This window comes from Ochotona curzoniae, unplaced genomic scaffold, assembly GCF_017591425.1.
Source record: "Ochotona curzoniae isolate NIBS_2020 unplaced genomic scaffold, NIBS_Ocur_1.0 contig_2210, whole genome shotgun sequence".
NCBI classification, from domain to species: domain Eukaryota; kingdom Metazoa; phylum Chordata; class Mammalia; order Lagomorpha; family Ochotonidae; genus Ochotona; species Ochotona curzoniae.
Window position 1 is genome coordinate 27,867,692 of NW_024465369.1, and position 26,853 is coordinate 27,894,544.

General features: G+C 34.5%; 1 protein-coding gene across 8 annotated transcripts in view; it reads left to right on the top strand.

Annotated features, from left to right (window-relative positions):
- Positions 1–25,901, top strand: part of LOC121150878 (sodium channel protein type 2 subunit alpha) — an 86,349-nt gene extending 60,448 nt beyond the window's left edge. For 5 of the 8 annotated variants that reach the window (XM_040972070.1, XM_040972072.1, XM_040972067.1 and 2 more), the window contains exons 17-26: positions 3,221–3,341; positions 5,245–5,399; positions 6,870–7,043; positions 10,928–11,050; positions 12,366–12,647; positions 14,775–14,828; positions 17,347–17,484; positions 17,842–17,946; positions 20,274–20,544; positions 22,238–23,433. In XM_040972070.1, the coding sequence (XP_040828004.1) occupies positions 3,221–3,341; positions 5,245–5,399; positions 6,870–7,043; positions 10,928–11,050; positions 12,366–12,647; positions 14,775–14,828; positions 17,347–17,484; positions 17,842–17,946; positions 20,274–20,544; positions 22,238–23,433 (2,619 nt within the window). Of the gene's footprint in view, positions 1–3,220; positions 3,342–5,244; positions 5,400–6,869; positions 7,044–10,927; positions 11,051–12,365; positions 12,648–14,774; positions 14,829–17,346; positions 17,485–17,841; positions 17,947–20,273; positions 20,545–22,237 lie in introns of all 8 variants that reach the window. The other 3 variants (XM_040972064.1, XM_040972066.1, XM_040972065.1) reach the window with 1 other exon arrangement.
- Positions 25,902–26,853: the final 952 nt, after the last annotated feature.

The window sequence follows — 26,853 nt, forward strand, 5'->3', positions numbered from 1 at the left end:
TATTAAAGAGTATCTACCATGTGAAGAAGTTTCCAGCAAAAATGTTAAACTAATATTTTTAGTATATGTTTCCAGATGAATAAGTACGGGTAATGGAAAGACAACTTGAACATTCCAATTTACCAAAGGGAAAGTTAAAGGTTATTAAACCACTTATAGCCAGTTTACATTTTGTTCTCCTATTTATGTACAAAATGTTATTTATGTAGCACTTTATAGTTATTGAGGCCCAGTTTGGGATTTTCTTTGAAGCTTCCTCAGTAAGTGTGTGAATTGCTAATAGAGCTATATAATGACATGCGTTTGAAAACTCTAATTTGTGAATTTCCCTGCCACTATGTTGATTGTAACTATGAACTTATCTGAAGTTAAAGGTTTTTATATCCTTGACTTGTTTCATGTGCTTTTTATGGGCTTTTTACACATTTTAGTTGTTTTAGGGACACATTTCATAATGTTATGACATTTTTCTCTCAAGTGCTTTAAAGAAAATCATTGAATTGAGGTTATTAAGAAAAATTTTCTAAATGAGTACTTATTATCTACTTCTCAGGATTATTATTTGAAGTAAACTTTGTTAATACATAATTCTAACATGAATTTACCATTACATTAAAATAGCTGAGCATCATGAAAATAGCTTGAGTAAATACTAAAGTTCATGAATATAAAACTTGTCAATGAACAATATTACATGCCTTGTGATATTTGCCTAGTCCACAAAACTTCATATTAATAAAACTTGAGATTGCTTGTGAATCATCAAAGAAACCTTCTAGAGAATTGTGGCAGATATGAGGTGCAGAAGGTCGAGAGTCCAACACTGATTCCTTATGATTCACTACTGATTCACTGATGCATCTATCACTGATAGATGATTCGACTTGAATAGCCTTCCCTAAATGGAAACTTGATGTGTTGATAGGGCAACTTAGATTCTTATATCTTAAGTACCAGATGATTAACAATATTCGAGTAGTATGAGGATACTGCAAAGTAGACACATGAAATGTTGAAATTAAAATGTTAGGTCTATTTTGATGCAAAAAGCTGAGCTCCATCCACTGTTTTCCATATTATTCATGTATGTGAACATTTTGAAGACCTTTTACATATGTCACAGGTCCTAAACAAGATGAAGAAGGATGAGACTGATTATCCTTAAAGAGGTTCCATTTACTACTCAAACTATGGATACCTGTATGCAAAGCAGAAAGACTAAATATGTTAGAATGATTCCAGAATAGTCTCCCTGCTTTCAGAGTTAAACTTATGTTTATCTCATAGTCTCATGAATAATCTGCAGCCTCATTTAGATGAAGATTCCTTATACAATCAGAACCTTTGAGGATTTGTGGTGCCCTAAAATACAGAGAATATCACTTATATCAAAAGTTAGATAGAGGTATTAGAAGTAGTTAGTTATTGAAAAGAGAGTGCAAGCTCTGGTCTCTATAAGGCAATCATATGCAACCAAACATTAATGCATCTATGTACCTGTGTTATGTTTCAACATCCTGCAAATGGGAAGACCAATATGGCCAGTCTCAATGTGTAGCAGCTTCTCATGAATTAGATAGATTGAAATGAAGGGATATTTAATAATTTCTCAGACAATTACTTAGATATATAATTAGATATGTAATTGTCTAAGAGTTTTCCCAAAGATAAGCGATAGCAAATTCTAAAAATTTGAATTTTATAATAAATCTCTCACTCTAACGTTTAATCTTATAGCAAAGTATGTTCAAATTTATTGACAAAGACATGACTATTTGTCTAGGATTTGTCTATTTGTCTAGGATTATGAAAACCCTGAGGAAGAGAAAAAGCCAACTACCTTCGGGAAACTTGTATACAGTATTTGAGTTAACTATTGACTAAATTACAAATTAATCCCCAAATTAATATTACTAAGGCAGAAATATCTATTGTTTATGTTTCTAACATAATATTATTAGATTATCTGGGACAAAAGCATTTTCATTCTCATAAATATGTTACCTAATATAAATGGTTTCAGTTTATTGGTGCTACTCAATGATGTAAATATTTTATAGAGTGAAAATTATTTTCATAAAACAAACCATCTTCCAAGTAAAAAATTCATATAATCCTTAGCCTACAAATGAATAGAATATTTCCAGTACTGACAACAGCATCCATTTTATTCCAGTTTAACATACTTCCGTGTGCATTTTTGCCATGTGCTTACCTCATTGCGGTTATAACCTTCCTCTTGTCAGCTCAGCCATTTCTTAATGTTATACAATAATGGTAATAACATTGTGACAGGTTCGAGAATGCTCTGGCCCAAACTACTCTGATTCCATGCGGCACTCACACCTGGCCCTACATCATTGTTGCGTCCTTTAAAAACCAAATTTAAGCTTGGCTGTTACCTCCATTTGTGCTAATCCCAAGAAGGGCCTGGCTAAGCTTCATTGATTTTTAAGATTTGAGATTTCTTTCTAATGTGTGTTTCTTTCGGTGATAATTTATTTAACCTAAAGGAAAACAAATAAAATGGTAGAAAGACTAATTTCTGTCATATTCTCAGGACAGGTAAGAGTGCCAGAGTAACAAGTAGTTTCCTAATGCACAATACAGCACAGGGGTGCATTGGCCAAAGAGAATGCGAAGTTTTATCAGCTCTTGCTATGTAGCTAACAATGGGCTGCTCTCTCTGGAATTAGAAAATTCTAGCATATATTTAATAACAACCGGTGGAAAACATTTTCATGTCAATGAAAAGTGGATTAATTTAGATTATTGCTTCTTATGTGCATTTGAACAAATCTTTTCTGCATTTGACATGAAAATGCACTTGTGCAGCTTTCTTTGGTTGGGTCACAATTTTAGAGGAAAAAAATTGTTTATTCTGTTTGCAAACTGAATCATAATCTGACCTCACCAGATCCTCTGTTTCTGGAAGCTAACAAAAATTTTGTGGTCCTTTATTTTAGAATCTCTATACATGGGTTTACATAAAAATGATTCCACTTGTTTGCATGATATGGTAAAAAAAACAAAATGGTGTTGTTTCTGTATCTAATCTTGTGACCCCCGCCTCTACCAAAGCAGACTGGCCTTATGTTTAAGTCACTTTTACATTACAGAAGAAGAAAATGCATACCGAAGACAGGGGGCACTTCTAATGTATTCTTATATTTACATTATGGAAAATATTTAAGCATTTTCCTGTGGGGTTGATTTTCAGAAGCTAAATGCAACTAGTTCATCAGAAGGCAGCACTGTGGATATTGGAGCTCCCGCCGAGGGAGAACAACCTGAAGCTGAACCTGAAGAATCCCTTGAACCTGAAGCCTGCTTTACAGAAGGTAGGTAACACACAGATGTGCATGACTGTTCCTCTTACCCATGCATCTGCATTATCCACAAGCTAGCCTCTGTCTGTACCAATGACCCATCTATCCATAATCAGCTGAAGCTAACCATCTAAAAACTTGCATTTACTTGCTGATGTTTGCTTTTCTATATCAAAATTAAACAGACTTTAAAAAAAAGGTTAGGCATAATTTTTGTAAGTAGGTATTATTTTCTTGGCTCGTGTTCAACTTTGTGACATGGAACTAGCAAGCTGTTCTCTAGCCTTCCAGAATATATCTAACAGGAGAGAAGGTCCAATCATTCAAATCACTGTTTATGTTTAATACATGGAAATTAAAATTTTATGAGTGAAAAAAATCATTTATTACTTACTGTTTTGTCATTTTATAGGAAATGTTAAGTGTAAACTTAATCTGCCCTTCAGAAGCAGCTCCTATTGCTCAAGGTCAAAGTCTTCTGTTATTTCTGAACAGATAATAAACAATAAAATGTCAAAATTTACTGTGGGTTGCTTTATGTGGGACAACATGTCATTGGGGTAATCTCAAAATGATCATCTAAAGAAAGTTAGGACTGTACTGAGGTATGGATCAATTGCCTATTGTAATAAAAATGTCATGTTTCAAGCCATCTGAAACCACAGGATTTAGGCAACATTTTTACTCTTTTTTTCTAATTCTTTCTGCTCAACTGATAAATTTTTCCAACCACTAGGTTTTGCTTGTGTTATTTTTCTTACAGCTTCATATTCTACATGTGATTACTTTTTTAAAATTTAAGAAATTTTATTTATCTTGATTTTATTTCATAAGAAAAGAAAGATGTTCCATCCATCAATACATTATCCAAATACCTTCAATGATTAGGAACAGTCCAGGCCAAAGCCAGAAATCCAGGATTCAGTATTTCAGCTGTCACCTCCTGCCTCCTGTGGTGTTCCTTGTCAAGAAGCTGTAATCAGGAATGGAACAAGGACTTAAACCCAGACACTCTGATGTTCTGTATCAGAAAGTGACATCTTAACTGCCACATGCTTTCCCACAGGATGTGATGTTTGTACATCTTCAATACCCATCACCAAATAGTCTTCTACAAAGTTCAAAAATTAAACTTGAATAATGCATGTTTACAATACTTTATTTAGTGATTTTTTTTCCTTTTCTATCACTAAAGTTGCAAATCATCTGTACTTAAAATGTACATTCTTTTGGGGAAAAGTCTTACCTTGCACATTGTAGTGTTGCAATTTGTGCAGCACAGTCCTTCAAATACAGCAAGTAGTTAATACTGACTGAAAAACATCTTATCTAGCAGTCCATGAATTCCGCAGGCTGCCTATTACATTGGGCTGATGATGCCTGGAACTGAAGCGACTTAAATGTTCAATAGTAGTGGAATGGAGTTTAGTAATCTTGTTTACAGAATTAAGGAATTTTTTGGTTTATTTTCCCATTTTTCTATTGTGAAACATTTTATACATTTATTTATTGGTAATAATGCAGAAAATGTTTATGTAATGTTATTAGTTGGACTAATTAGAATTCAAATATACATGTAGGGTCCATGAAGAATAATCATAGTATAATTATACTGTACTGATACAAATATCAGCCTTGGTTAATTTTTATTTTCTCTATTTTTCTATCTTCATATTTTTGTTATTATAACAGAATAATTATATTAGTTCAACCTACCAAAAATAAATATTAAACAAATAATGTAAAAAAAAAAAAAGCAGGTAATCTTGATTCCTATAAGTGGTAGCTGTAATTTAAAGCTGTGATCCAGAATGTGTCATAATCTTATAATGTAGCCGATTCTCTCACCAACATACGTGGATACACACACATACTGAGTGGCTTTTTTTTCTTTATTTACTCCTCTATATCGTAGACTGTGTACGGAAGTTCAAGTGCTGTCAAATAAGCATAGAAGAAGGCAAAGGGAAACTCTGGTGGAACCTGAGAAAAACTTGCTATAAGATAGTGGAGCACAATTGGTTTGAAACCTTCATTGTCTTCATGATTCTGCTCAGCAGTGGGGCTCTGGTAGGTGACCTGAGATACGCTCCTTCCTCTTCCACCTGAAACCCCTCCCTTTCCTGCCAGAAACTTTACCCTGTTTCGAGATACAGTGCTTATGAAAATGAGAGACAGTATGTATGATGCATTCACCGCAGAATGAGAAGATTGGTAACTAGCACCTTTTATTACTGCCTGGCATGTTCCTTAGATGGAATCAAGCTGAGAATGGCATGATTTCTTGCAATATGTAAAAGAGGAATTCGCTGACTTTTGGTCACCAGAGACAATTCTTAAAGAATGGCTATGCAGATATGATGAAGGATTGCCAGTTAGATATCAAACAGTTGAACATAAATTCCATGCTGCAAGAGATTTTGGCTTGTTCACACTGGTTCACCATAACCAACCAAAAATACTTAAAAACGTGGTAAAAAAAAATGGCACAACTCACTTTCACATGTGGCTGTACTTCTTTAAATTTCTCCTTTAAATTATTGGAGAGCGTGGTGAATTGGTCCCTTTAAAAGAACTACTGCATTGTGTGTGAAAGACAGTAAGCCCTCTTTTGGTTTGACAACGAATCTTCCATCATGCCACTTAATTCCCAGAGGGTCCGCTTGCCATTAAAGAGGGAATTCTGCAGGATAATAAGTGAGCTTCCTGTAACAGGTTTTGGTTCTTAGTATCCCATGAAAGTTCACCAAGACACACAAACATGACTGAGGAGTATCTGATTCTTGAGGAAGATTCCCGTTTCAGCTGTAAGCTGGGCCCAAAAGCCTGTAGCTGTTTGCATTGAACTATGGTCTTAAACCTGGATACCACTATTCTTTAAAAGTGAATTATTTCCACTGTTTTTAACTGAGGCCACCAATCTTACCTGCTCATTTTTCTTGTAAGAGGCTTCAGTTCAATTTAAGTGGTGTTTTTACTCCTAAAGATCCAGATGTCCACATCAATGTGTTTCCTGTACTTTCCCAAAAGCTCTATATGAGAGTGGAAGTTTGGAAACCTACGTGCACACGCCCAGCTTGGGAGGGGTGTGTGTGTGTGTGTGAGATGAGAATCCTTTCCATTTCCCTCAAGCTGCGGGACCTCATTACTTTATATTTGCAGTACAAAGAGGAGCACATCCTAGTACTTGTGTTGAGCAAAGAATATTGAATCTCAGATGACTTTTTACCTCTTGTTCTATTAGAGAAAATTAGTGGACAAGCTCTCAAAATTTTCACAATCTTTTGGTATATGCTGATAACAAAATCCATGAACCTTTAGAATTCTTTGGTTGACTGAAATACCCAGGTATCAGTTAATAATGCTTAATAAAAATCAGTTAATAATCAGTTAATAATACTTAAGTAAAATTCAGTCTTGAGAAATATGAAGCCATGCAGCCTGAAGCCCCGACCAGAAGACTTGCATCATTTGCTCTGCCAAGACAGCCGAGAGACTGTTTATGGTAATAAATTCAATAGCTTTTTTGTTCACTTACAGGCCTTTGAAGATATTTACATTGAACAGCGAAAAACCATTAAGACCATGTTAGAATATGCTGACAAGGTGTTCACGTATATATTCATCCTAGAGATGCTTTTAAAGTGGGTTGCGTATGGTTTTCAAATGTATTTTACCAATGCCTGGTGCTGGTTAGACTTCCTTATTGTTGATGTGAGTATCATGCAGTTTTCTATTTCCTCTTTCATTCATTGCTGTTTACTCATGTCAATGGTTCCTGGTCCATACTGCACTCTAATACACATGAGATTTCTTGTTTCCCAGGAAGAGGATATCCCAAAAGATTTTGCCAATTTGAATACATGTGTCTTCCCAAAAGATTTTGCCAATTTGAATACATGTGTCTTCAGAGAGCCAGGAACAGTGAAATATCATCTTATTCTAAGACTCAACAAAATTTATAGACAATGCATGCTATGGAGAAATAGTACATTGACTCTTAAAAATTGACACTGAAGTAAATGTATATTTAATTATATTTTCCATAAATGGGTTGAAATACCCACATATTTGTTAATTTAATGTAAGAGTTGTATTTTAAATCACAAGTTATTCAAGATCATACAGTAATTTAGAAATTTCACTTTTTTCTTTCTTATACATCACAAAATAACTTTAAATTATTCTCAGGCATCTTTGGATGTGATATCTTTGTCAACATAAAAGCCTGTTGAGATGGGGTTGTCACACAGCTGGAATAGCAATTATAAGGAAATTTAAAGTCCAAAAAGCAGGCAACACTACTTGATTTTTCTGTTGGTAGAAACAGACTTGTTATTAACCAATTATCTGAAGGTTTCATTAAATTTCAGTAGTATTGAAATAAAGATGGAGTATCAAATTGTAGGAAAGTTTTTTCTAGCAATAAAACAAGAACTATTTAAAATCATGCATATATGCCTGGACATTAAAAATGATGGAAAAGGCACAAATGCAGAAATCTTTAATTTGTGTGATGCAATTATGCAATATACTACAAGTATTCATTCTTTCTCTACTTTTTGCATATAGTTATGATAGGCTGGCAGACATATGAAGTATCTAATATTTACTATATCTACATAATGATAAAGACAATAAGTCAACATTACTTGGCCGTGAAGGTATTCCTTTTTTAAATGTAATAATTTTTTTAAGTTTGAATTTTATGGCACAATTAGGTAGGTTCTGGGATTCCACTCCCTCAAATTCCCACCCACATCCTCACTGATTTTCCCGATATTGCTACAAAAGCATAGTCCTTCATAACAAGTTGTACTTTCATCAGTTTCTTACTTAAGTGTACCCCAACATTGCTGGTACAGGCAATGTCAGACAGTCCAGTGTCCCATTGTCTAGATATGTCCAACAGTTTCATTGGGAGTCCATCTTTGATTTGGAAGTGGGGCTGCATATTGCATGGTATCTTGTGAGGGTGTTCTTAAGAGATATCTTGTTGTCCTGCAGACAGAGCTCAAATTACCTAATTTACTTTGATATTTACTTTTCTTGGTTTATGAAAACGATTTTGGCATAACAAGCTGATCAACACTGCTTTAATTCCAATGCTTATTGTTTATCTATTATGTTTTAGAAGGTACAAATAGAATAAATGTTTTTTTTAAATTTTTGTGAAATCTTAGTTGAATAGTGAAAACAGAAATGTATCCTATGACAACTTGACACCTGTAGTCAAAATATCATTGGTGTCACTTGAGGAGTAGTCTCATGAGAAAGGTGGAGTTGAGCTGGAATTTGAAGAATGAGGATGTTAGTATGTAAGGGAAAAGACTCCACAGAATCAGAACACTGACATAACATTCAGGGCTGGTTCAAAAAAGAAGTCACTGCGGACACACACAGGATGCCCGGAAATGGAGGAAAAGATTTACAATTAAGTGATAAGGTAAGAAAGGTAAGTTGGAGAACAGCTCAAAAAAATAATGCCATCCAAAAAATTTTGGATTTACAATTTGGTAACAAGGAAGCAAGCTGTGAAGAATTGCCTACAGGGTACCACAAAACAAATTTGTTCCCTTAATGAAACAACTTTGCTGGAAGAGTGAATGATGGAATCGAAATGGTGTTATTTAGAGACCAAAAGACCGATTACATGATTGCTATCATGTCCCCCCCCCCCAAAAAAAAAAACTAACTATATCTCCTTTGCACACTGAGCTACACAAGGCAGTTACACATACACGCACATTCACACACACACACACACACACACACACACACACACACACACACACACACACAATGGATGATTTGTCACCTGTCTTAGCAAGTTGATAAGTATTGCCCCTTTTCAGAGTATGTCTTTACATTGAACTTTTTATCTTTAATATTTTTACTTACGTCTGTTTCTTTTCGCTTTGTCTTCAGAGAAGGTAATTGTATCGCATTGCAGACCTTTTCCACAATTTTGTATAATTTAACAACTTACAAAATTAGGTTTTAGGAAAACCACACAGACTATTGAAGATTAAATTTATAGCCCAGGTTTTTTTCCTAAATTTATATATATAGCACTTTCAGGCTGGAATATAAAATCAGTTTAAATAAACAGGTTATCATTTTAAAAACTTCACTGTGTTTCTTAAGAAATATATTTATTAACAACATATTCTTAAAAGGAATGCTAAACTTTTACTTTTGTGGATCTAATTTTGAAATTCAAGAGAACTACATTACAAAATTCATTCTTTAGTTTGCATAAGTTTAATGAGTTTCTATATATTTTTCCAGCAGAAATCAGACATTTCTGAGCCACTTATGAGAGTTTTTTTTTTAACTTGGGATTTTAGAGCTTTTCTTAACTACATTAGTTATCAGCATGAATAACTCAACAAAACATCATTCCTGCAGTATCTGATTATAATAAAATCTTAACGTTTCACCTTTTTAATTCACTAATTGTATTTCATTAACTAAATTGTTTTGTGCCCTTTGCACTGAAATTTGCCAAAAGAACACAGGTACTATTTTGAGATCTGGTTTTATGCGAATGTATGTATCTTCATTTGCACCAGTGATTTGCAGTTTACTTATTTAACAAGCTTTAATTTCCCTTTCAGGTCTTCAAAATAATATGATTTTATAGACTTGTACATGAAGCTCATAGTACTTTTTTCTTCTTTTTGCTTTATTTTTTAAAAACATTATCTGATGGAGACACTGTTAGGATGTGTTGGGTAAAGCCACCATCTGCAATGCCAGCATTCTAAATGGGTGTAAGTTTGTGTCTCAACTGATTCACTTCTAAACCTTGTCCCTGATAATGACCTGGGAAAAGCAGTGAAAAATGGACCAAATGCTTGGGCTCTGTTTGAGAGACCCTGATGAAGGTCCTTGCTCTTGGCTTCAGCCTGACCCACCCCTGCCAACAGATTATCTCTCTCTCCTTCTTACAACATCCATACCTCCTTTCTTAGCTCTCTCTCTATCTGTAACTCTGATTTTAAGATATATAAATCTTAGGTAAGCATATTCTATGTGAAAAATATTGAAAAGTATAGGTCTTTTGGATGGCAGTATTTATTCATTTGGAAGGCAGAATTACAAAAAGAGAGGAAGGATCAGAGAGAACTTCCATCCAGTTGTTCACTCTCCAGATGGGCTAGGACTCTCCTAGGCTGGGTGAAGCTGAAGCCAACAGCCTGAATTCCTTCCAGATATCCTATGTGGGTGACAGAAACCCAAGTACTTGGAGCATATCTTGCATTATCAGAGGGCTGGGTCAGAAGTGAAACAGCTGGGCTTGAACCAGCTCCCGTATGGGATGCTAGTGTTGCAGACAGCAACTTAGTTTGTGTCACAAAGTCTAGCCCCAATTTCTTCTGTTAAGTGCAATTTACAGGCTTAAATTGTTAGCGTCTCCTCAGAACTTGTAGAAATGTACTCAGTTATAAATCCCAAACCTACTAAATAAAACTCTGCTAGATGTTGGTATCTTTGATAAACATTCTGGGTGACATTTATTCCACAAAGCAAGGTTCAATTGAATAGATATCTTTGTCTGTATTTAAGATGACTGTGTTCCTTTTTCTGTTTAGGTTTCATTGGTTAGCTTAACTGCCAATGCTTTGGGTTATTCAGAACTTGGTGCCATCAAATCCCTCAGAACACTAAGAGCTCTGAGACCATTGAGGGCCTTATCCCGCTTTGAAGGAATGAGGGTAAGACAAAATGCTTTAGAATTCCTGAAAGCCACAAAGGAAAACGGATTGATAGTTTTCACCTTGCAGATGGCAAGTCTATGGATAAGTTGTGCTCTCTACATAAACACTGATGTACTGAAATAATCAATAACCACATTTATCAGATATCCACAGTACTTACCACCACTAGAGACAATAATGAAATGTGACATCCCAGTGCTTGTTTCTAATTGACTAGATTTTTGTCCTATGGGAAATTTATACCATGTTTTTGCAAGCTACTGATTTAAATTATGACTAGTTATATCCATTCCATTTATATATGTACAGGAATTTCTACTCACTGGATTTGGATAGTTGTGAATCTTTACTCATCATTTCTTCACTGTTCTAATAATGTATTTTTAGCTGAAATATGATCTGTCAGTTTTAAACACAGGCTGAGATGGTTAAAAAGTAGGTCAACTGTGGAAAACAAATTATTCATTTAGAAAGGTGCCACAATGAAAGCAGGGGGAATGGGTGCCGAAATTTGTCATCGCCTGGGACACACAACCTAAGACCACAGACCACATGCCTTTACTCTCCAGTGAACAATGATGCTGTGTCTTAGTGGTTCTAACTATGCAAAAGAAACTGTTAGAAAATGGGTACTTTGTGATATTTTCAAGTGATTACTTAGACTTCTTTCTGCTGCAAACACAACCAGAAATGAATGACATGCAAAGAGGTACGTGTCTCTGTGGGAGTAGTGTGTGTGTGTACTTGTGTGTATAGAATTACATGGAGAGGAATTGCCGTTTTTTTCATTTTATCAGTTTGAAATAAGTTGTTTTTGCAATAGTAAGTTTAACAAACAAGGGATATCTGTCAGCACAAAAACAATTTTTATATTTTTCATATGGAATTTTACACAAGCATTTTTCCTTTTCTCTCAAATTCTGGATAACAAATTGCATAGTTGACATGATTTTTTAATATTTTTTAAAATATTTTAAAAATTGTGATATTAAGATGATAATCATGTTTCTATCTCAGGTCACTATTTGCACTTATTTTTGCTTTCACAACTACACTTTGGGAAAACATTATTACAAGTGTACCCTTACATCTTGAAAAAAGCATTCTACCATAAAATAATTATCTTCTGCTCCTCCAAACTATAATTTTAAAATTCTTAGACCTACCAGAACCTAATTTCTACTCAATAAGAACTGAAAGAACAGATATTTTTCTAACATTTGACCCTCATTATTTTTTATCCTATGTGATAATAGATAATAGTGAAGATTTGTAATTGAATTTTTATCTTTTTCCTTATCCTCTGTGCCAGGTGGTTGTAAATGCTCTTTTAGGAGCCATCCCATCCATAATGAATGTCCTACTGGTCTGTCTGATCTTTTGGCTAATATTCAGTATCATGGGAGTGAATCTTTTCGCTGGCAAGTTTTACCACTGCATTAACTTCACCACAGGAGAGATGTTTGATGTAAGCGTAGTCAACAACTACAGTGAATGTCAAGCCCTCATAGAAAGCAATCAAACAGCAAGGTGGAAAAACGTGAAAGTGAACTTTGACAATGTGGGACTTGGGTATCTTTCCCTGCTCCAAGTAGTAAGTAATCACTTTATTGATCTTTGTTATATGCAATTAAAAGGAGTCTTAACTTCTCCACAATGAAATAGTGCCTGACACCTAGAATGAATATTATCAAAAAAGAAGAAAGGTGAGTGTGGACAGCTATGTGGAGAAAAGGGAATCCTTGCAGACATGTTGGTTGAAGAGCAGATCAACACAGTTGTTGTTGACAGCTGTAGGAAGGTTCCTCAAAAGTTAAGAATAAGAAGACCTATGACCAGCTTTCCCACTTCTGGGCATACGTCCAAAGAAAATGAAATCACTGTCTCCAAAACAGATGCCTAAACATTTTTATATCCAGCACCATCATCACAAGTCAAAATACAGAATCAACATAAACATGTGTCAATGAATGAATGGATAATGAGTAGTGTGTATATGTGCACACACAAACACAACTGAATACTTCTGCTTTAATGAGAAAGAAAACTACATTGACAACATGGATGAATCTGTGGTCATTACATTAAATGAAATAAGTCATGAACAGAAGGACCAATACCACATGATCTCATTTACATATGAAATCTAAAAAGAAGCAGAGAGCAAAAAGAGGTTCCTGGGAGTTGGATATAGGAAGAAAGTTCATCAATAAGTACAACTTTTCAATTTAATGAGAGAAATGAATTCTGGGAATCTAATGTATAGCATGATGATTTTAGTAAATAATGCTTTAAATACTCAAAAATCATGAAGAGAGTTGAGTTTCAATGTTCTCACCACAAAAAAATAAATGAAGTAATGCATATGCTACTTAGATTGAGTTAACTATTCAGCAATGTATGTGTATTTCAAAATATAATATTGGGCAGCATATATAATTGTTATTTGCCACTTTAAAAGAAATGTAAAAGAACTAAAATTAAAAGGCAGATAGATTATATGTAACTATAATAAACTGCATAAATATATGAAATGTAAATGGGATTTAAATTCTTTTTACCCAGCATTTGCAAAATCTTTCTAAGGTTGTTTCCCTAGTTCTTCCCTCAGTAATTGTTAATCTGTTTTTTTCTCCTCATCAGATGGAAAACAAAACAGTTCCACAGAAGTTTCTCAGATTAAGAATTGAATAGCCCCATTCATCTCTCTTACTTGTGAGATTTCTGTTTAGGTTCCCATTGTTTTTCTCCCATCCCAACTCTGAGCAAAGTAGATATGCTTGTCCCCAAGAGCTTGGGAGGATATTTTTTTCTCTCTGGAGAAAGGGAAAAGAGATTTCTTTGCCCTTTTTTAGAGCAGATAGTGTATGCTAATATCAAATCACCACCCACTCAAATACCACCAATATTATAACCAAATCTACTTTCACACCCATGCTCAGATTCTGTACTTGTTTCCATATTCCTGCCTGCTGGCTGAACATCTACTCTCCTTCAAATGAAATGTGTCCTATCAAGATTATGTCTGCTGTATGTTCATAAGAATTCATTCAGAATGAATGAATTCATCAGCTGAACAGTGTCCCCTCTCCATCTGCTCCCTGAGCTCATCAAACACTAGACATAAACAGGCAAAAGACAGAGCCCAGGGCACTAAGGGACTGCAAAAACGTGCAAGACTCTTGCTTTCAAAATCCTCTGCACATGCATCAGTAAATAAATATTTAAAATGCCAAACTGTGGTTGAGTATGTTTTTTTTTCATATTAGGAGGTTGTTAAAAATTACCTTAAAATACTCAATAAAAATACCTAATGCTTCTTGATAATATCATTTAGAATAATAAACAGAAGCAAAACTTTAAAATCATACAATTCAGCATCTTTTTGGATTTATCTCATTCTGATGTAAGTGAAATTTTATCATCAAATTTCATGTGACATTCTTATAATCGTATGGGAGTAAAAAATGCAGATGCCACTTTCATGATAGGATATAATTGGCAAAACATGATATAATTAGATGTTAACTTATACATACAAATATGAAAATATGAATTTGAGATGTTTTCAATGCCTGTTTTAAAAATTATCAAAAGTTTATATATTAACTTCAAACTGTTTTATATGTCTGTACTTGAAACAATTTGAATCAACTAGGATTTTAAACATATTTTCTACAATTATAATTTAGAAAAAATAAATGATGTGATCTTTTTACAGGCCACATTTAAAGGATGGATGGATATCATGTATGCCGCTGTCGACTCACGAAATGTAAGATTGTTTAGAAGAAAGTTTGACTCAGTCAAGTAACCATTTCCACAGCACTGTAATTTAGTGAGGTTTCCAACATATATGTACTGTAAAAATTGATCTATATATACAAACTGAATATAGAGTATTTCTTTCAATCCTACTAGTATGTTTTTATTGATTCACTTTGAATATTTTAACAATTATTCATTATATTTACAAATTGAGAGTATTGGGTTTTAGCCCTGGTCATCCCAATGATTTATGTACTAGAAACCCTAATAGGCAACTTCTTTCATCCCTTATACATTTGCTGCAGCAATTTATTTTCCTTATAATAGTAAATATATGTCTAATGGCTGGGGGAAAATAGCAACCAAGAGGAATTTAGAAGCTTTATTTCTTTCTGAAAGTGTGTTTATATGATAGAAATCAGAAATTTTCAGATTTATGTCATATGTATCAGTACTTTGCAACTTTTTTTTTTTTTGCAGTTTTCACTGTTTAACAAGGGAGAAATCACATTTTAGTTTGCAAGAGCATGGCAGTTAGTTCAAAATTCTCTTTCTTTGGCACCAGGAACTAGCTTTCTTTTTAAAGAAATTCAATATATTTGATCAGTTGGTTGGTTGAAAGGCAAAGTGTCAGGGAGAACAGAGGGACACAGAAAAAGTGAGCTCTTCCATCTACGAATTTACTCCTCAAATAAAAACAGCAAAGTCTGGGCAAGGTTAATGCCAGGAGAATTGTGAGGTCTCTTACATGTGTGGCAGGAACCCAGCTATTGAGCCAACATCTGCTGCTTTCCCAGGTAGCTTAGTAGTAAGCTAGGTAGGAAGCAGAGCGACCAGAAATTGAACCAACAGTCCAGCATGGGATAATGGGCTGCCAAAGTGTCAACCGTGCAGCTAACTTACCAAATGATGAATTCCTAAATTTTTTTCTACCTTATAAAAGCTGAACTAGAAGGAAAAACTAAACACCTCTGTTAGTGCGGTCAATGAATCCCAGTTGTGGATGCTCTCTGAATCATAATAACTTTTTTATGATTGCTCACTATGCTAAGGACTTTCTTAAATTAGCTTATTTGATCTCAATTACCAACTTTATCATACAGATGATATCAATCTTATTTTATCATTGAAGAAAGAGGCTTCACACCTTAAATGTAGAACATGTGCTTGAACTCTGATCACAAGAAATGGACTCATCTCCACTCTCTTCACTACTTCCCAGGCCCAGTGAATGCTTGGCTCCTGGCATTTGCATGAGATCTCTGAGAGAAAATCATAAGGGATACCCCCCACACTATTTCTCTCTTGCTTCTCTTCTCTCCCTCCCTTCCTATCTCTTCATCACTCTTTCAAGTAAATAAACATTTTAGAAATGGTGAAGATGGTATTTTTCAATTGTAAAATTATAAAAGGAAATAGTAAAACAGTGTGAAACATTTTTAAAAAAATCAAGTAAATAAAAATTACCATATGTGCTAGAATAATGATTTACCTCTCACAGGGTTGCTACGGTTTGTGTCTGAAAAGAATAAACTTAAAATTTCTAGACTTATAAAAATGTCCTGGGCTGTGGATTTCACTTTCCAGAAATGCATTTCATATATTGCATTTATTATCATAGGTTTTCTTGAATGTGTATTGTGTTCAATTGTAAAACATTTTCAAATAACATTTTATATTACTTCACACACATACATACAAATAAAATTGAAATCTCACCAAACAGGTAACTTTAGAGTATTCTGTTATTTACTATATTATTAGGGAACTTTATGTTGATAATGACCTTCTAAATTGATTTTACAAAATAATGAATCAAAACTTGTATTTGTTATCAATGACTAGTTAACTCAGTGTGTGAAAGCAATGTGAGAGCTGAAGCTGTTAAAATTAGTGACAGCCAAAATTCAAACCAACTATACTGTCTCTTCTTAAACAGGGGAATTGGATAAAACAATAACTGTTACTGAAACAGTTCCAACTGCCTAAAATGTACAATAGTGACCCTATTCCTTTTCAGGAATTATGCACTTACATTAAACACTTGTACGTAGCAATTACTACTATACAGGCGCTTTTCTAAGCATGTTTCCTATATTAATATATTTAAGTTTTGCAGTGGTCCTATGAGGATCAGATTCTATTGTATGTATTTTGCAGTTGAGGGAAACAAGGCAGATAAAATACATGTTAAAAATTTTACAATAGAATTGTGTGACTTGAACACTTCTATAAGATTAAAAAACATTAATTTGTATGCTGCAATGAGATCTTCATTTATAACCAAAAATGCATTCATAAGCATTTAGTGAGTGAAAGTTTTTATCACCCTTATCTATGAAATATTTTATTTTCTCAAATTAACAAATAGCTACCTGTGACTCTACAAAATGTGAATGATCATCAAATCAGTTTAATGCTTAGCTTTTTCTCATATAATGATTGAGGCATGCTTTAAGAATTGAATTCACCAAGATGCTTTTATGAAAAAAAAATCAATGATTATTATTCTTTATATTTTGTAGGTAGAATTGCAACCCAAGTATGAAGACAATCTGTATATGTATCTTTATTTTGTCATCTTCATCATTTTTGGTTCATTTTTTACCTTGAATCTTTTCATTGGTGTCATCATAGATAACTTCAACCAACAGAAAAAGAAGATAAGTATATTAAATCTTTGTCGCTGTTCTAAAGTGTGAACATATGTTACTTTGAATCCTGTATGTTCCAAAATTTTATCAGCAAAAGAAAACAATATAAAATTCAGAAATTACTTTGATATATTTGAGAAGGTACAACATTTAATTGGTAATTTAGGTTGTGGATTTATGTATTTCTAGTCTGGAAATATAACAAATACACCATAATTTATGTGTGTGATATATGCATTTCCATAAATATAGATGTTGTTAACGTTGTACAACACTGTGGGAGCCAATTTTTAAACATGATTAGTAAGTTGGATTATATACCCAGCAAAGAACTTGGTTTTAACAAGTTTGTATTCATTTCTTTACTTTGGAGGTCAGGACATTTTTATGACAGAAGAACAGAAGAAATATTACAATGCAATGAAAAAACTTGGTTCGAAGAAACCACAAAAACCCATACCTCGACCTGCTGTAAGGATACCATCCTTTCCTCCCAGTTAAAGCTATCTTTTCCATTGTTTTTAAATTAAAATTGCTGGAAAGTAGCGTTTCGTCGACTTGCAACAGAAAGTTTTAGCTTTATGGTGTAACTAGCTAGGCTAAATAGCCTGAATAAGTGTATTTTAAATATACATAACATTATGGATTTTATTATAGATAAATCTTGTATCTGAATGTAAGCATTGCATAAATTTAAAATTCAGGCTTAAATGCCTAGAGTAGCACACAAAATTGACATTGTTAAACAGTTTATGATGATATGGATAAAAAAATATATACACATCCTATGTAATGTGGAAATATTGAATATACTCAGCATAGGACTGACTGACATGCTTGGTATAGTTCAGATGCAACTATTTCCCACTGGAGACTGCATGGAATTATTAATGCAATGGATCACATGAATGCTTTTTCTAGTTGGATAGATAACTAAACCTTCTGTTTTCTTCTACTACTGCCTACATGGAATAATACCATGCTTTTTATGATTACAGTTCTTCCAATTGCATATTGTGGTTGCTTATTCTGTTTGGGCTAATGCAAGAAATTGCCAGCAGGGCCCTTGAGGTCTGTCACCCAAAGCCAAACACAGGAAGGCTGAAGAGAAACGGTTAATATTTAGAAGAAGTGATCAAAGTTCTCCAGATTGGGAGATTCGGTTGAGGTCCACTGAAGGGAGTTCTGTAGGGAAAGAAATTGAAGAGAGAAGGAAAAAGTATGTGACTAAGTTGCATAGAAAGTGAATGAAGAATAAGAGTGATGCGGTCAGAGTTAGAGTATTCTAAAGAATTTTTAATGGTGTATGAAAACATATACTACATGTGCACTGAATCTTGTTGATTGTGATGACATAAAAATTAAGACCGAATTCCTTCGTTTAAGGCATTTTGAACCAAAGGAATCTCAGGTGCTTCATCTTTGAGGAAAATGACATTGCCATTCTCTTCAGGAACTTCCAAGCAAGTGGAATGGAAAAAAAATAATAAAATGAAAAAACCAAAACATTTGTAATATAGTCATATTTTTTATGATTGATGAAAAGAAATAAGCTTTCTGAGAGCACAAAACGCTTTCTTAAAATTGAGCTAGGATTCACCAGATAGAAACAGTAGGGAAGGTTGTTTAAACAGAGTGATAAACAGATAAAATCATAGAGAAGAGGTGGTATATTTTAGTGAGAGTGGACGATAGGGGATAGCTGGAAGTTAGAAACAAGGAGATTGGAATTAGACACGTGTGCGAAGCTGAAGGGGGTACTGTGAGGACAGATTCAGTTGATGCATGAATGACAATTCCAAACTTCTATGGAAAGTGAAGTTGAAAGAAAAGTATGCTTTGGTGCAAAAATGTAAATCAATGTAATTTTTTCATAACATGTGTTTTATATTAGCTTTTGGAAACCTCTAATAAACATCCAGCTGTCAGGCCCAAATTTTATCAAGAGGAACGTAGCACAGATGATGCTTGATGCTAAATAATTTCAAATGGAAATAATGAAAGCTCCCTATGCCAAAAGAAACATAGCACCAGTATGAAATATTGAGAACAATATTAGTATCAAGATCCAGGAAAACAAAATTTGAATATAACTGTGAGCTGTAACTTTTTAAGTAATAATTTTATCACTTCAGATGAGTAGATCATATAATGTTTATACAGCTATGTTAACTATTTTGTAAACTTATTTTAACCTCATAAATAACCATAACTGATTATTAAAACCAAGAAGTTAAACTTGATAAAATATCATTCAATCACACAAGTTAATTGGATTTTACTAGTTTTTCATTAATGTAATTTTTCTTAAACTACTGTCTGATGCATTTGAAAGCCAGAGAGAAACGCATCACATGCTGCCTCCCAAAACTCAATTACCATTTTGAAAATATTTCTCGGCTGAAATTTCAGATGAGTTTAAGATATTGTGGTACTGATGAGTGAAATAAAGGGGAAAAAAATCTGCAGGAGCGTTCATTACTTCATTAAGATCAGTTTTAATATATACCACCAACACACTGATTAAAGAGGTTTGCTATAGTGCTGACAATCCATCCCAATATGTTGATGTTCTCGGCACTAAGGACAGCATAGACAGCTGTTAGGAGTCAATTTATAAAGTCTTGCTTCATAAATAATATGAATACACTTGAAAGAGTTAGATTTTCTGATATACAAAATTGTATCCCGAGTATAAAATAAGTGTGATAAGTTTTATAAAAGCTGTATTTTTATAGCTCTAGATTAATGTCAGATTTCCAGTTTCTAAATGCACTATTATATATTACTTGTTGCAGAACAAATTCCAAGGCATGGTCTTCGATTTTGTCACCAAGCAAATCTTTGACATCAGCATCATGATTCTCATCTGCCTCAACATGGTCACCATGATGGTGGAAACAGACGACCAGAGTCAAGAAATGACAAATATTCTGTACTGGATTAATCTGGTGTTTATTGTGCTGTTCACTGGAGAATGTGTGCTAAAGCTAATTTCCCTTCGCTACTATTATTTCACAATTGGATGGAATATTTTTGATTTTGTTGTGGTCATTCTCTCCATTGTAGGTAAGACGAGGTGCTTTTACTCAATTAAGAAATTTAGGAGTAAAAGGTTGTATTTTAAAACTTTAGATGTGTTTTCACTAATCTTTCCTTTCATCCTGAAACTCCAAATAAAATTCAAATACTTATCCTTCAGTCATTTCTCTATTCTCACATTGTGCATGAAATGAAGTACTAGAAAAAATTTACATTTTCACCTGCCATTTCTTATTTTAGCCTTGTTTCAAAAGACGATTCAACTTTGCATAAACCTCTTGTGCTCAGGCATACTCCTGTGGCATAAAGCCATCCATATAAATATCATTTCTTTGATAATTCAAAGTATATATGGGTATGGATAATGACAGAGTAGAGTATAGGGCTATACATAATAACACAATAGAACTTTCGTATTATCTTTGTGCCCAAACAGTTTTCTATGGAATGTAATACTGATTTTCAGAAGATGACATCTTATTCAAAAACCCAAAACAAATTCATTATCTCCAATATGTGCTAACTGTTTATGTGAAGGATATGAAATAAGGTGATGGCAGTGGGCAAATCAAGACATGATTCTGCCAGTTTGAGGAAAGGGAATATCCAAATATACATGCAAAACTTCCTCAAAATAATTGAAATAAAAGATACATTTTATCTTGGTGCAGACATTTTAAAACAAAGCTTCCATTTTTTCATAATGTTTATTTTCCATGAACTTCATGAAGAATTTTATACCAAGATAAGTTTCTCTTTTAGTATGCTGTGAACTTCAAATTACATACCCTTGTGAACATGGGGAAGAAAATAATATACCAGTATTCAATCTGCATGTGCTCATATTATAGGGCATTTTACCTGTGTACCATTCCATTGGCTCCTTCCAATCATGCCACGATGTAGTTCTTAGGAGATGACTCGTGTGTATCTATAGGGATTATTCATATTTCACTGTATACCAACTCTATGACCTGGGACAATTTACCTCAGCCTTCCAGCCCCTCATTTTCCAAGGAGTGTATCTGTAGTCTCAATGTCTGTAGTGTGTTTACATGAATGCGCTTAGCATTGTGCCTAGAACAAAGAAAGGACTCAGTAACTGTTAGGTCTAATTAGAACAATAAAAACAAAAATTTTGCCATTTTCAGCATATAGTGATGCACAAAACAAGGGCCAGGATTTTGTTGCAAGTGTGCCTATCTACAAAGGCTTTATTTCTCTCTTTATATCACATCCCCCCTCCCAAACAAATCTGTATTACAGCTATTTCAGAAGCATAAGAACTTCTATATTCCTGATCAAAAATCACAGGATTTATCCCTCATCCTTATGGAAGTACAAGACTGGTATCTTATAAATAGTAATCCATTTCTGTACTTGGCTGTTAAGCACTTGTGATGTCTCTGATCATTGAGTGATTGAGTCACTCAATGATTAGGTCATTCTTTTGCTAGTATACACTCTCTCAGTAAGTGCTTATCTTGAAGTAAGTCTGACCATTACCATCTTTATTTAGCACAGATGTTAATGTTGTTACCAAAACAGGCCAGTTTTATTTTACTAAACAAACATTCTCAAATTTTATATACATATAAATAGATATGTGCTTGAATATGTAATTGTCAACTAAAGATGTTTACTACTAGAGAGTTTTTCCCTTACAGATTTTTGTTTCATAATATTCACACTATTTTTGTTGCCTGTTGGTTTTTCACAGGTATGTTTCTCGCTGAGCTGATAGAGAAATATTTTGTGTCACCTACCCTGTTCCGAGTGATCCGACTGGCCAGGATTGGCCGAATCCTACGTCTGATCAAAGGAGCAAAGGGGATCCGTACCCTGCTCTTTGCTTTGATGATGTCCCTTCCTGCATTGTTTAACATCGGCCTCCTGCTCTTCCTGGTCATGTTCATCTATGCCATCTTCGGGATGTCCAACTTTGCCTATGTTAAGAGAGAAGTAGGGATTGATGACATGTTCAACTTTGAGACTTTTGGCAATAGCATGATCTGCCTGTTCCAGATAACCACCTCTGCTGGCTGGGATGGACTGCTAGCACCTATCCTCAATAGTGGCCCACCCGACTGTGACCCTGAGAAAGATCACCCTGGGAGCTCAGTTAAGGGAGACTGCGGGAACCCATCTGTTGGAATCTTCTTTTTTGTCAGTTACATCATCATATCCTTCCTGGTGGTGGTGAACATGTACATTGCTGTCATCCTGGAGAACTTCAGTGTTGCTACCGAGGAAAGTGCAGAGCCCCTGAGTGAGGATGACTTTGAGATGTTCTACGAGGTTTGGGAGAAGTTTGACCCAGATGCCACCCAGTTTATAGAGTTCTCCAAGCTCTCTGATTTTGCCGCTGCCCTCGACCCTCCTCTTCTCATAGCAAAACCAAACAAAGTACAGCTCATTGCCATGGACCTGCCCATGGTCAGTGGCGACCGGATCCACTGCCTGGACATTTTGTTTGCTTTTACAAAGCGTGTTTTAGGTGAGAGTGGAGAGATGGACGCCCTTAGAATACAGATGGAAGAACGATTCATGGCCTCAAATCCTTCCAAGGTCTCTTATGAGCCCATCACAACCACTCTGAAACGCAAGCAAGAGGAGGTGTCTGCTATCGTTATCCAGAGGGCTTACAGACGCTACCTCTTGAAGCAAAAGGTTAAAAAGGTTTCATCCATATATAAGAAAGACAAAAGCAAGGAAGGTGATGGGACACCTATTAAAGAAGAGATCCTCATTGACAAACTAAATGAGAATTCAACTCCAGAGAAAACCGACGTGACACCATCCACCACTTCTCCGCCGTCATACGATAGTGTGACAAAACCAGAAAAGGAAAAATTTGAAAAAGACAAATCAGAAAAGGAAGACAAAGGAAAAGATATCAGGGAAAGTAAAAAGTGAAAAGAAGCAAAGCGTATTCCATTTTGTGATCAATTGTTTACAGCCTGTGTTGGTGATTTATTTGTGTCCACAGGACTCCCACAGGAAGTCTATGCCAAACTGACTGTGTTTTCATAAATGTGTACTTAAGGTCAGTGCCTATAACAAGACAGCGACCTCTGGTCAGCAAATGGAGACTCAATAAACTCGAGAAACAGCGTCAACAGGAGGTTTCTGTTTTCACAACCAGCTGACACTGCTGAAGAGCAGAGACCTAATGGCTACTCAGACTATAGGAACCAATTTCAAAGGGGAGGGAAGTTAAATTTTTATGTAAATTCAATGCGTGACACTTGATAATACGTAATTGTCACCACTGCTTATGTTTTAACTGCCAACCCTGTCATATTTTTACAAATTGTGTGCTGTGATTTTATCACCTTTTTTTTTTTAAATCCACAGGTTGTTTACTATTACATGTGACTATTTTTGTAAACGGGTTTATGTTTGAGGAGAGGGAGTCGAGGGAGTGAATCCTCCATATCTTTATTGTATAACTGGGTGCATTTTCAATCATGGCATGTTATAATTCTCATTCGCACATGAAAAAAAATATCACATCACTCAATGAAAGAGTTTATGTCTTGTTTCAGGATGTTTTTAGATTTTGAGGTGCTTAAATAGCTATTCATATTTTTGAGATGTTTCATCCACAAAAGATTTTAATGTGCCTGTAAATGTTCCGTAGAACTCAAACATTTGAGAGTTGTTTTATTTTTACATACTCCATTATATGTACGTGTATATATGTATATAGGTATGTTGTACACACATGCACAAACTCACACACACATAGGTACCATTACATAGTCATTCAGAGTTGAGTCCCAGCATGACTACACATTTTTTATAAGTGTCCTTTGGCATAAAATTAAAATATCCTGTCAGTTCTTTCTATGAAATCTGAATTGACCAAAAAGCATCCCCACCACCACTTTATAAAGTTGATTCTACTTTTTCCTGCAGTATTGTTTAGCCATCTTCTGCTCTTGGTAAGGTTGACATATCTCAATTTTAAAATGAAAGTCTGCTTTGTAAATAGTAATTTTACCCAGTGGTGCATGTTTGAGCAAACAAAAATGATGACTTAAGCACAGTATTTATTGCATCAAATATGTACCACCGTAAGTATAGTTTGCAAGCTTTCAACAGATAATACGATGTAATTGGTTCCATTATAGTTTGAGGCTGTCTCTGCTGCATGTTTATCTTGCCAATGCTGCTGTATCTTATTCCTTCTACTGTTCCAAAGTCTGATATGGGAAGCCATATGTCAGTGGTAGATTGAAGTGTGTTGTTCTATCAAGACCTCATTCTTCATGTTGTGAAGCAATAGATCGCAGCAAACCGTGAAGAGCTACTTGCTTTTTATTCTGCCAATCATGACTGAGTCCTCTGCGGTGAAAAGCCTGACTGTACAAACACGTTGCAAGCTGCTTAAATCTGTTGAAAATATATGGTTAGAGTTTTCTAAGAAAATATAAATACTGTACAAAGTTCATTTTATTTTATTTTTCAGCCTTTTGTACATTAAATGAGAATTAAAAGTATCTTCAGGTTGATGTCACAGTCACCATTGTTAGTTTTTGTTCTTAGCACTTTTGAATTAAAGCACTTCACAAAATAAGAAGTAAGCACTAAGACACAGTAGAGGTTTCTGCTTTTTTTATGAATCTTGTAAATTTGCACACATTTCATTGTGAAACAAATCTCAAGCTGAGTCCTGGTATTTGCTTTCAAATAGTGATACCTTTATTATCGAGAGAGGCTTAGGGAAAGATCAACTGAGTCTTAGCATTGCTTGAATTTTGTGTTTCTACTTGGTCTTTTTATTCAGTAATCAGCAATCTTTTCCAGTGTTTGTTCACATCAATAAATCTAATCACACCAACCCATATGGCACTAGAACTCTGCAAGTTCTAGTATCTAGATGATACAGGATTCAAGCTTTTCCCCCCTCACAGAACCAAGTAGTGAGACTATTTCACCAGTTACAGCAAAATATTTTGTGTTTCACAAGCAGCATTAAATGTAGATTCTTTATACTAAAGCTATTGACTTGTAGTGTGTTGGTGAAATGCATGCAGGAAAATGCTATTACCATAAAGAACGGTAAAACCACATTACAATCAAGCCAAAAGAATAAAGGTTTTGTTTCTGCTTTAGTATTTAATTGTTCTGTCTTTGTTTCTATCTTTGAAATGCCACTTAAAGTTAAATTTCTGTCATGTAAAAATGATCTCAGAAAAAGGTAAATGTAAAGAATACACATAAAGTATAATAACTCATCTTAAATTGTTTTCATGGAATGGAAATCAATTGAGGTGAGTGTACTGGATATCTAGTTTGAATATTGGCCAAAACCTCAGAAATGGCATCAGAGTAGTGGAAAGTTATTAAAATTAATAAAAAATTGATTAACATTTTAAGTTGTGTATCCCTTTCTCCTTTTGTCTACCTAGTTTTGTTGTCAGTTTCTTGGTTTCTTTTGTATCTATTATTGTTTTATTTTTCATAAACTTTTCCATTTCTCCTTTGGGTTAATATTTTTCATTCAGGATATTCTTCTACTTTCCTTTCTATTCATCAAATCATATTTGTTCTACTCTATAGGAATTCATGGTTTATAGTGGGCCCCTCACAGTTTACTGCCAAGTACACAATAGTGCCTCTATCTCATTTTTTTTTTAATTTCCTTGGAAAAACTCTAGGAAAGATTAGACATCAACTCTTCATAATGAACACTCACAAACAGAATTCATAAATGACAAGACTTGGTTTTTCCACATAATCGTTAGCATTTTAGAAGATTTTCAACTCCAATTACACATTAGAGTTATCTGAGCAGTTTAAACACACATTTATATTTATAGGTAAATACATATATGGATATGCATTCACACACACTATTGTGTGTGTGAGGACTAGAGCAGTTGGACTTACATTTCTGGGAAGACTGAAGCATGCAATGTTTGTAAGGATCCTCATTGTTCTGTTCATTCATTCTGAAAGCTGAGAAACAACTTATAAGCATATCCTTGCCCATTAGGAAAAGATGTTTCACAGAATATAGACTCGTTTCCAGGGCCTCATTACACTATTCATGAATGAGGCTTGAGCTTTGTTGGCTTTTAGAGTATTTGTCCCATGTTGTGATGAACTGACATTGATTAATACATACCTGGGTTTGCTTGTTAGGATTGTGGTGTAAAAGGGATTCTGTGAGAAGAGTTTGATGATTTTTTTCCATCTTACACACATACGTGCATACACACACACACACACACACACACACACACACACAGTATCGCATCCCCTCTTTTAGTGTAAGTTAGATCAGAAGAATATGGGGATGGTCTAAGAAATAATATGAATTCATGA